Below are 12072 nucleotides of genomic sequence, written 5' to 3' on the forward strand. Positions count from 1 at the left end.
AATATGATCTTTTTCTACAAGATTATCATGAATAGTAAATGAAGTAAAGAACAGGACAGAATACTGCAGGGTTGCCAACTCAAATGGGAGCTGGAGTGATTCTGCTCTATCCACGGCAGGAAGACGATATTCACATGTGGGCCGGTGTTCTGAGATTTTTCAAGAGATGTTGGAAATCTGGATTTTAAAATTAGCTCAATTTTAAAATCCTCTGATTTTCAAAAACTGGAAATTAATTTGAAAAATTTAAGAACATTTCAGAGCAAATAAGACCTATCTGCAGGTTGCAAGCAGTCCTCAGGGTGCCAGTTTATTTACAATCCCTGGTGTATTGCAGGCCGTATCCCCTAAGATGTGGGACATCAGTCTGTAATAGATGTTTAAACGTCTCTGAAAACATAAGGATATGGAAAGAATCGTGACTGACAGGATTTCTCTCTGGGAAAAGACTATATGTGGGTGGAAGGAAGAGTTTGCTAGGGCTTGCTCAAGTAACAAGAAATAAGCTGTCTTCTGACAAGGGGGATCTGGCTAATTGCAGGGATTTTGTTTTGAATGGAGAGCGCGAGTTAGGGGCCAAATGGGAATTGCTTGGGGAAATAAGGCAGAAGCTGGGCCCTCTTGGCCCATAGCCCTTCGTTGCACTGCAGCTGCCTCAGTACACGTGGCGTGAATCCGTGAGCACTCTCAGGGTGCATGCATCTCCCACCAGCCTGCCTCTCCTCTTCCCCATCACAGGGGCTTTCTTGTTTGGGTCTAGCATATGAAGCCATTCTGTCCGGTGCTTACCACACACTGTGATCTCCTCGCTGTAACAGGTGGAGATCCGGTTGATGTTTGGCAGTTGTACCAGGTGTTTCCTGGTTTCATGCAAAAGATTCAAGACATAGCGAGCATGGAGCTGCTACTAGGAGGAAGCAGAGGGAGGGACAAAATGACACTGATATTCATGCAGCAAACGGGGCCTCACCTTGACTGTGTAATGACTCCAATCACCTGAGACCCCAAGAGTGACCCTAGTAAATCGACTCTGGGACCCTCTGCATGGATCCTCTCTTTTTCACCTATCTTCTGCTCTTGTTTCTGCTTTTCATCATCCCCAAATATTGAACTAATTATCTCTTTACTACCGATTGAATGAGAGCATCCCATGCCTTCAGCGTGGGAGAAATGCACGCTTATCTCAGTGAGGTGTGAGTAAGTGCATGCGCATTGATGGTACTGAGGATCCTGACATCACGGAGAATACCATCCCAACTCCTCCTGCAACAAATTGCCTTCAAATGAAGGAAAGAAAGGGCTGGAATCTGGCATAGAACCAGAATCTGACCACTTCTCACCACCTCTACCTCTACCACCGGGGTTTCAAGCCACTATCACCTTTTGCCTGGTCTGTGGGAAAACCCTGACTGGTCTCCCTGCTTCAGCCCTCGCTCCCCACACTCTATTCAGAAAACAGAATGATGATTTTAAAAATCAAGCCAAGTTACATCATTCCTCTGCCCAATGTCTTCTCATCTCTTTGAGAAACATAAAAGCCCACCCACTCTCCTCTCTGCCTCCATTCCTTAACTCTCTTCCCCAAGCCTCTCCTCACCAAGTGGCCTTCCTGAGGTCCCCAAGCCATCCAGGCAGGGTCCTACCTCACAGCCTTTCCATTTGTTCCTTCTGCCTGGAACATCTTTCTGGAGGCATCCACATGGTACATTTCCTCACCTTTTCCGCGGTGCCTTCTGAGACTGCAGCCATCTCTCCTACCTAGAACTTAGTTCATTGTTTTCCATAGCTCTAATTTCTGTCTAATATATTACAGAATCTACTTATTTGTTGTTCTTTCTGATCTATTGTGTGTCTCCCCACTAGAATGTCAGCCCTGTGAGGGCAGGGATTTCTGCCTTGCTCATTGCTGTATCCCCAGGCCCAGAACAGTGTCTACACATAGTAGTGCTCACTAATTACCTGTGGGATGAATGAACCAGGAAAGATGACATAAATTAGGAGAAGTTTTCAGTACACAACACCTGGTTTATTGACTTGTACAAGGTCCTGGTTAAGTGAAGAGGACATGGAATCTCTCTAGTACATCCATATAGATACTAACACCCTAAATCCAGGGCTCTTCCTTCTGTGTTAGGTCTGGTCTCTCTCTACCTACTACATGGCATTGGTGGCGGCCCAGGTTCCCCAGAGCAAGCTTACTTGTTTCAGTCTGAAAGCTTCCACCAGGGCAGTTGCGTGGTCAGGAAGGAGTGGGAAGGAGAGGCGTGGCCCCGTGTAATTGTCTGTCTAGATCTCTATAGATTCATAGTCACTGCCTTTCTCCATCTCAGAGTCCTGGAGGAATCTCTCCGTGGTGAATTTGCAGTTCAGGAAGTCCCCTGGTCAGGACAGAAGGTTTGGACAGCTTATCATCAGCTGTGCAGTCAGTTGGCAATACAAGACTGTCTTTCCCTGGACCATACTTGAAGTGGGGTGGGCCAGTCTGGCATCAGCTCCAACACCAGGGAAGAGAAAGGGAAGGGAAAGTGACAACAGATTAAGGTGGGCACAAGGTGCCTGGGTGGCCCCCTGCCTTTGGCTCAGGTCATGATCCAGGGTCCTGGGATGGAGCCCTGTGTTGGGCTCCCTGCTCAGCGGGGAGTCTGCTTCTCCCTCTGCTTTTCACCCTTGCTCACACTCTCTATCTCTCTCTCTCATTCTGTTCCCTCTCAAATAAATAAATAAGGTCTTAAAAAAAAAAGATTAAGGTGGGCAGGAGGAAAAGGTTAAGCTTTAATGTCAATTTCATTTTACTTTTATTTTAAAATATTGAGATTTGTTAGACCTAGAAAGAATAGAAATTGAGGAGCCGAGGCTTATAAGCAGAAGGAAAAGGAAAAGCCTTGACAGGGAAAAAAAAAAAAAAAAAAAGCTCACAGGTATTTGTGGTATACTCAGTGAGTGTGGCAGAAGCCATTAGACCTTTCAGGGCCCTTCAAGCAAGGGCCAACCACCAGCTTCCGCATCACTGGCTCACAGGGGTCCTAGGCTCACAGGGGTCCTCAGCAGGCCTGAAATGTGGAATCAACAGCCTTTCCGATCCACCCCTCCCAGCAGCCTTCAACCAATGAGCCTCAGGACATGACATATGAAGACTCTAGTTCTCTCTGCCTTCAGGTGGGATCATTCCAAGGCATGGGATGTTGCACCATTTCCCAGGCACACCAACCTGCTGGCTTAGTAGCACATCCCCACCCCCTTTATTGGCTGCCTTCCTTGCCCTGAATTCCTTCCCACCCCGTCCCCACCCCCATTATGTCCTGTATGGCAGCTCATACTCACTCTCATGGTTGCTGTTGGGGGTAAAGTGATCCACAAGGTAGCTGAAGAAATCATGGAGCTGCAGGAGAACCGAAGACTCCGCTTCAGAGATGAGTGCAAACAGAACCGGGAGGGTCCAAATCAGCCGCACCCTCTGGGCAACTGAGCCCTGCTGCCCGCGGGCTAGAAGGCAGAGCACACGGTGACTCTGTCCCACATCCCACCGCACCTTGACGTGGTCCTGCTGCCCAGCATACTCGATAGACTGGAAGATGCCCCAGGTGCAGCGCCGCCTCGTCTCCAGGCGTGCCATGTAGCGCCGGTACCATCTCTGGATCAGGGCTGCTGCCTTGAAGGCTGTGAAATGGGTGGAGATGCGAGCCAGTAAGCTGGGACCCCTGGGCTGGGAGGGGGTGAAGGGCACCTCTCCTATGGTGACGCAGGAACAAGACAGTGGAGAGAAGCACTACCCGTTGCTGCTGGTGGGAAGGATTTGCCTTACCACTGGCTGGGGTGCTGGTTTCCCCGTTCCCATCTCCCACCCCACCTTCATTCTTACCTAGTACTTATACTAATATCACTGGAGGTTTACTGGAATTCCTACTTTTTGCTGAGAATACTGCGTGTGCAGGTGGGAGGCTGGATTGCCAGGATTCTTAAGAAACGTAACCTGAAGAGGTTGCAAGCATGAGGCATCCCTGCAGAGTGGAAACACAGGGGTAGAAAGTGGGGAAGACATTTTGACATAACAATAGACTGGATAGCAGGAGTCCTGGGTTCTAGGCCTGGAAATGCCCTCATCAGCTCTGTGGCCTTACGTGGATTTTACCTTCCTGGGCCTCAGTGTTCCCATCCCGAAAGGGGGATGGACTAGATGACTGGGGAAAACAAACCATAGACAAACACGCAAATTCTGCATGAAATGTCAGGTGGTAGTAAATGCTTATAGGGCTCTGCACTTGCTTTCTCCATACTTGTCACAGCCCTGTGGGCTTTAAGTGTCCCCATCGTGATATCTGGGTGAGCACACTGACTATCAAATCTGCAGGCAGGCTTTGGGCTTCTCCTTTTGCCAGGACCTGTGCTGGGTGACCGCGTCCACAGGGTGGCACGATGAGGTTTACCTCTTTCTATGAGCTTTAGGACCTGTGGTCATGTACTGCTGCTATAGAAGAGAACAGCTGTTCACATAAATAACTAGATTCTTCTTAAGCTTCTGGGCCTGAATGTACCATTGGTGATGAATGGAGCATTTGTGGATAAAGCGAGATTAAAAAGAAAACCCTACAGGTTAATTCAGGTCAACCTCATGAAGAGTAGACAGACTGATTTAATATAGTTAGCCTGCATTAGAGAGCTCACAGAATTCTGCTGATTTCTCTAAGAATGTCAATGGGAGAGTGGGGGAAGGAGAACCAGGGAGGGTCTTAAACAAAGCTGAATGTGATTTCCTCTGACAAAGAATGTCACACGGTAGCTATTACTCAAAGGCACTTACCCAACACTAAGGGTTGAAGCTGAAGCTCTACCAACTGACTTCTGTAAATCCATGTTCAGAATGGTGAACAGACTTTCTAGAAACTTATGGGAAGCACAGATACCTGGACCTTGCCTTAGAAGCCACAGCTTTAGACTCTCTACAAGGAGTCCAGGGACCTTCAAGGCTGACAAACTCCACACACGACTCATGTGCACCCAAGTGGAAGCAATACTGAGGAGTACCGGGGCCACCAAGGTTCTGTGAAAAATGTTGTTTGCTAACACCTTTCTTCAACATTTAAAGGAAAGGGCTGCCAACTAGGCAGATTTATATCCTCAGTCTTGCTTGACTGGCTTTGGGCAGGGACAGCAGGCAGTGCCTCCTCACCTGTTTCTCCCACCTAGTCCTGCCAGGGGTCTGAGTTACCCTTAACTGAGATAAAGGCTGTGAGGTGCAGGATGGTCTAAGACCTTCTACTCCTGCCTTCCCAACAGCGCAATATAACACACTTGGGCTCCTCTTGCTCCAGCTTTCCCACCCCCCCCCCTTTTTTTAAGGAGGCTCCACGCTCAATGTGGGGCTCAAACTCATGACCCTGAGATCAAAAGTCACATGCTCCACCGACTGAGCCAGCCAGGCACCTCTAGAACATGCAACTCTTGATTTCAGGGTTGTGAGTTTGAGCTCCAGGTTGGGTGTCGAGATTACTTAAAAAAGAAAATCTTTCAGAGCATCTGGGTGGTTCAGTTGGTTAAGCATCTGCCTTTGGCTCAGGTCATGATCTCAGGGTCCTGGGATCACGCCCCCACATCGGGCCCCCTGCTCAACAGGGATCTGCTTCTCCCTTCCCTCCTGCCCCGCCCCCTTGCTCATGTACATGCTCTCAAATAAATAAAATCCTAAAAAAAGAACAAGAGCCTCCAGCCCCAGCTACCCAGAGGATTATAGACAAACCACCCAGCTGGTCCCTTTGCAAATTCCAGACCCACAAAATCACAAGCAGATAAAATGGTTGTCTTAAGCCACTAAGTTTTGGGATAGTTATGCAGCAATACATCATTGGAAGAGGAATTATAAAAATGCTTTACAAAGTCATAAAATAAACTTAAAGCAAAATGAATAATCAATCTCCAAAGATGAAAAGCAAAAGTTTAGGGGCGCCTGGGTGGTTCAGTCAGTTAAGCATCCAGCTCTTGATTTTGGCTCAGCTAATAGTCTCAGAGTGGTGAGAAAGAGCCCTGGGTTTGGCTCCACGCTAAGCATTAAGCCTGCTTAAGGTCCTCTCTCTCCCTCTCCCTTTTCCCCTCCCCTACAATTCACACATGCTCTCTCTCTCTCTCTCTCTCAAAAAAAAAAGCGCAAAAGTTAAATAAGTGAATCTTACCTTATTTAAGTTAGAAACACAGAATGGAGTTATTTCAAATGCCTTGAGAATTCAGTAATTTGTACATCCCTAGTGGATATATCCAAAGGACAAAAAGATGGGGTACTTGAGTGGCTAGCGGTTGAGTGTTTACCTTTGGCTCGGGTTATGATCCCAGGGTCCTGGGATTGAGTTCCGCATCAGGCTCCCCACAGGGAGCCTGCTTCTCCTTCTGCCTATGTCTTTTGTGAATAAATGAGTAAAATCTTAAAAACAAACAAACAAACAAAGGACAAAAAGAACTACAAAGAATTTATTTATTATTTAATAGTATTGTTTCTATTCTGAAACTGTTATTTATGGTGGGGCAGAGTAAATAATACTATTTTAATGTCATTAGGGAAAAAAGATTTTTAATAAAGAGATATATATAAGTAAAATATCAAGGCTGTTAAGTAAAAATATTGTGTTCCTAAATATAAATTCGTTATGGTGGGTTTTTCTCTAAGTAATACTTATTTTCCAGATCTGCTCACTGGAAAGGTATAGAATGATGTAGGCCAACTAGGAAGCAATGAATACCCCGCACCCTAAAGAGAGGGTACCCTAAAGAAGTACCCTCTCTGGAGCCAAAAATGTGCAAGATGACCCTGGGACATATTGCCAAGCTAGAAAACAAGGAAGCCACAAACTTCCAGTGATGCTGAAGCCCATATACCATATAAACCAGGTGTTGTCACTATTCCCCCTGCTTTCCTCCTATAACTTTGGCTGCCTCTCCTAAGCCTCCTTTGTTGACTCATCCTCTTCTACCTGGTGCTTAAGCCCCGGGGTCCTTCATGGCTCTGTCCTAGGCCCTAGACTCTGATCTGCCTTTACTTTCCCTCTAGGGCACTTCAGGGACCCCCATGGCCTCAAGCACTACGTAACATTCTGATGCCTTTCCGTGCATATCTCTCCAGCCCAACCTCACCTCCAGAATCCAGATGTGAATATGTAACTGCCTTCTCAGTATTTCTACCTGCGTGTCTCACGGACACCCCAACCCTAACTTGTATAAACCCTTCATCTTCCCTCTAGTCAAAGTTGATTCTCCTCCACTATATTTATGTCAGTAATTGGTATAATTGCCTACCCAGTTTTGCTAGCCAGAAAACTGGAAATCATTCTTGATCCTTCTCCCTCACCCCATACATCTACTCAGTTGGATCCTGTCAATTCGACCTCCTGAATACTGTTGGAATTCACCCTCTTCTCTCCCATCCAAGTACTAACCAGGCCCGACCCTGCTTAGCTTCCGAGATCAGACGAGATCGGGCGCGTTCAGGGTGGTATGGCCGTAGACTACCCTCTTCTCTCCATCTTTGCTGCCAACAACTCTGACCAAAGTATCATCATCTCTTGCTTAGATGACTTTAGTGGCTTCTGGGCTGTTCCTTCTTCTACTCTTACTCCCTCCAATCCCTTCTCGACAGAACTCTGAGATCTTTTTAATGTGCATATCTTACTATTAACTCCCTATTTTGAATTCTTCAATTGTTCTTCACATCTTTAGGATAAAGTTTAAAATCCTATAGACCCTGAGTGATCTGGGCTCTGCCTACCTTGGCAGCCACATGTCATGCCATCCTCCCTCTTGTTCACTTCAGACCATTCAGTTCCTTGAATATGACTCTCTAAACCCTCTACCTGAAAAGCTCTTTCATCTGCTTTTTGCCAATTTTATTTCATTTATTTGTGCATGGACAATTTGGGATAACCCATAGTGGACAACATAGACTCCTCAGTACACTTTAACTTGGTCAAATATAGTTCACCAACTTCTAAGATATTCAGCTGACATTCTGGTGGTCTCATCATAAGGAGGAGAAGCTGAGTTTCAAGAACTGTCTGAGGAGAAATATAATGGTTTCTTTCTATTCTGAGAAGCCCCTCCCTATAAAATGTAGGCTTTGGGATACCTACGGATAATCTGGGAGTTGGGAAACACATACCTTTCTCTGCATTCTGGAAAGCAAAGTGATGTTGGGCTGAGGTACCCCTTCCCATAGTGTACGTACAAGATTTCTGCAGGACACAGATAGCAGGCAGAGGGAGAGCAAATTGTTTGCTGATAAAAGGAAGAGGGAATCTGAAATAAGATAATCCAGGCAGAGTATTATTAGTTCAGGTAGACTAAGTTATCTATGGACCTTGTCACCCACATCATAAAAACTGTGAGACTATCATCTGAGAGCACTTTCCCCACCTCTTCAGTGTCAGTGCATGGAAATTCCCTTCATTTGTCATCTCCTATCTTTCCCATGTTTCCAGCCTTTCTTCTAGCTTTTCCTTTTGAGTCTAGAAACGTCCTGAAGTCTCTTCTCTTACAATCTCAAAGCTATTGATCACAATCATTATTCTTTGACTCCCATATCCCTCTAGTTATAAGCCAGTCTCTTTTCTTCTCATATTTCTGAGTAGACTACATATTTTCTCCTTAATTCCTCTTAAAACCACTTTTATGGTTTTAAGGTGCCTTCATCTTTTCAGTCCTTACCTTGCCCAAACAGCAAAACCATCTGTCTCTGCAAGCCCCACCTTGATAAAAATTCTACTCCTTGGGTTTCCATGATGCTGGACTCCCTTGCATTTGTTCTACCTCTCTATCTCTCTTCTTGAGCTCACTTTTTTCTATCCTTTAAATGTCCATTTTGGTTTGTACTCTAGACTCAAATGTCAGGTCTCCTCACTCTGAACATGGTCCCCAGATGACTGAATCAATTCATACTCAACTATCACTTCCCACTTCTCAAATCTATATCTTCATCCCAGATTATCCATATATGTCAGCCCCATATACCCAGCTTTCTGCTAAACTTTCACTGGGGTGCCTTAGACTCCATGTACCACAAGCAGAACTCAGCTCTCTAAAATCTTACTCCTCCAGCCTCATCTCTCTTTTCTTTTTCAAACTCTGTTCTTTGACCACAATGGTCTATGTGTTTTGTTCTGACACGGAATATTCTTATCCCATGCCTCTTGGCTAACTTAGCTAACTTTACTCATTCTTTAAAGCTCACTTTGGGCATCACCTTAGGGAAGCCAGTTTGACAGGTCTCTCCTGAGGTCCTGAATATCCTATTCACATCTCCATCACTGCAATAATGTATTATAGTTTCCTATTTTGTGTCTCTCTACCATTAGACTATCAGTTCCTTGACAGCAAAGACTGTGTGTGAGCAAATTCATCATATCTCTAGAAGGTACCATGGGCCTGACATGTGGCAGGGATTCAAGCAATATTAATTGAATAAACTTTTTATTTATTTTTACCGTATTTATTTATTGCCACATTTATTTTTACACAACAAAGAAGAATCTTTTTCTAGACCTTTTTCAGGAAGCAATGTGAGATGCACTGACTTAATGATGAGAATGGATTCCACTTCCATATTTTTCTCCTCCTTCACATCTAGTGCACTTTACTTCCTCCACTTTTAAAGGTTATTGTATTAGTGATTATCTTTTCCCTTGCAAATCAAAGAAAAGTCACAACTTGTTTATGTTGTTTAGCTTATTTTGACTAAATAATCAAAGGAAAAAATACTATGATCTCTTTTGTGTGTGTGCAAAATGATTTCCAGATGTAAGAGATATCATAAAACTAGAACCTGAGTATGGGTCAAAATGAGCAGCCATCATTACCAAATCAACCCAAATTTTTCTGGATACCTGAACAGTTTTAGAGCTGAAAGGGTCATCAGCAATGATTGAGTCCACCAAATCACTTACAATTTGTTTTGATAATCAGTAACTTGCCTATAGAGACCACTGTGTACTAAAGTGTTTGGGTTTTGGAAGTACACCGATGCAGGTGAGAATTTCAGCTCAGCTTTTCACTAGATGTTGGTCACTTAACCTCCCATAAACTCAGTTTTATAATATCTATAAATATTGGAGAATAATAAATAATGTATTTAAAGTGTTCTTAGTATCTGGTAGAATCTCAATATATGTTGACAGATTGGATCTGATATACTTATTTTATTTTATTTTATTTTATTTTATTTTATTTTATTTTATTTTATTTTTTGATATACTTATTTTAAAATATAGATAATCAAAAACATGTCCCTGGCTCAAATTTAGGAGGCAGTAAAAGACATACTATCTTAATACAGCATTGTTATATACTGAATGCGTCCCCCATAAGTTCACAAATTGAAGTCTCAACTCCCAATGTGATGGTATTTGGAGGTGGGGATTTTGGGAGGTAATTAGGTTTAGGTAAGGTCATGAGGGTGGTGACCACATGATGGGATTAGTGTCCTTATAAGAAGAAGAAGAAAGACTAGATCTCTCTTTCTCTTTCTCTTTCTCCCCCCTTTCTCTTCTTCTCACCCCTCCCGCCCCCCCACCCCCACCCCGCCACAATGTGAGCAAGGATGTGGCCATCTGCAAGCCAAGAAGGCACTCAATATACAAATCAAATCTGCTGGCATCTTGATCCTGAACTACTCAGTTTCCAGAACTGTGAGAAATAAATACATATTGGTTAAGACACCCACCTGTAGTATTTTGTTATGGCAGCCCTAGCTGACCAAGACAAGCATAAACTATCCCATAAATGGGACAGATATTGATTATTTCTGGGTCAAAGACTGTAATAGTAAGTAAGTCCATTTTTGCCCTTCGGGACCTTATTTCTTATGAGTTTATAAATCTGAAAATGGTTGCAGAATAAGGCAACCTTGTTTGTCACCTACCCTACAAGAAAGATGTAGAGATAGAAATATGATACTGCCATAGAATGAGAAAGGAGTAACTATCATGAGTCAATAAACTATTTGAAACAACCTGTAGTAATGAAAGAAATGAAGACTCTCCTCAGGGAGCACATCCAGTTGTAATGAACTCTGGTCATTAAGGACAAAAAGTATGTGCCTTCATACATTGTGGAAGGGGACAGGGAGCACCCAGACATCAGGATGGTGAATGGATAGTGATAACTCCATTACAGGGTTGTCACAAGGGTGAGATGAGGTTATATATGAAGGTACTTTGCAAATGTTTGTCTCTGTCATGAAAATTATAGATGAGGAAACTTTTTAAATGACACTCTCAGAAATCTTTTAAAATATCTCTCTCCCTAGGGGCACCTGGGTGGTTTAGTCAGTTAAGCAGCCAGCTTTTGATTTCTGCACAGGTCATGATCTTAGGGATATGAGATCGAGCCCCACATGAAGGCTCGAGTGGGGCTCTGTGCTCAGCAGGGAGTCTGCTCAGGATTCCCTCTCTCTCCCTCTGCCACCATCCCTCGCTCATGCTCTCTCAATAAATAAAATCTTTAAAAAAAACCTCTCTCTCCAAAATCATAGCCACTTTAAATATTTTATCAGTACAGATATAAAAAACACATCATGGTACATCAAAAGTAGGATGGAACAGTATTCAGCCAGGACAAAGAACAAGGCAAGTCTAAATGTGATGGTGTGAAAATATCCCTAAGATATATCATTACATGAAGAAAAGCAAATTGCTGAACAATATGCTTCCTATGATCTCATCATTTCTATAAAAAACATATCAGTAAATGTATAATCAAATAACATACACCAAACTGTTAATAGTGATTTTTTTCTGGGGAATGGGCTTATGAGAAATTTTAATTTTTAACATATATAGCTTTATTATAACTTTGTTAATTAAAAATCAATAAATCATATTTCCCCAACATTTTTTGAGGTAAGGAAATTAGAAAGTGACTCTGATTAAATAGGTATCACATATGGCTTCCTTAATAGAAGAAAGTGATATCATCTACAGATCTGTAAAGAACATTCTAGAAATCACTACGAAAAAGGAATGGAAAGGAGAACTAAAATAATTCTTGGGGAAAAAGTGAAAGCTTTGTAAAACCAAACAGAAAATGAGTTGATGTAGCCTC

At 43.5% G+C, this 12072-nt stretch overlaps 1 protein-coding gene across 1 annotated transcript in view; it reads right to left on the bottom strand.

The window, feature by feature from the left end:
- Positions 1 to 8192, bottom strand: part of PPEF2 (protein phosphatase with EF-hand domain 2) — a 28035-nt gene extending 19843 nt beyond the window's left edge. The window contains 5 exon segments of the mRNA XM_077882513.1: positions 790 to 904; positions 2200 to 2378; positions 3322 to 3379; positions 3530 to 3657; positions 8138 to 8192. Coding sequence (XP_077738639.1) covers positions 790 to 904; positions 2200 to 2378; positions 3322 to 3379; positions 3530 to 3657; positions 8138 to 8192 — 535 coding nt within the window.
- Positions 8193 to 12072: the final 3880 nt, after the last annotated feature.

Source organism: Canis aureus, chromosome 33, assembly GCF_053574225.1.
Source record: "Canis aureus isolate CA01 chromosome 33, VMU_Caureus_v.1.0, whole genome shotgun sequence".
Taxonomy (NCBI): domain Eukaryota; kingdom Metazoa; phylum Chordata; class Mammalia; order Carnivora; family Canidae; genus Canis; species Canis aureus.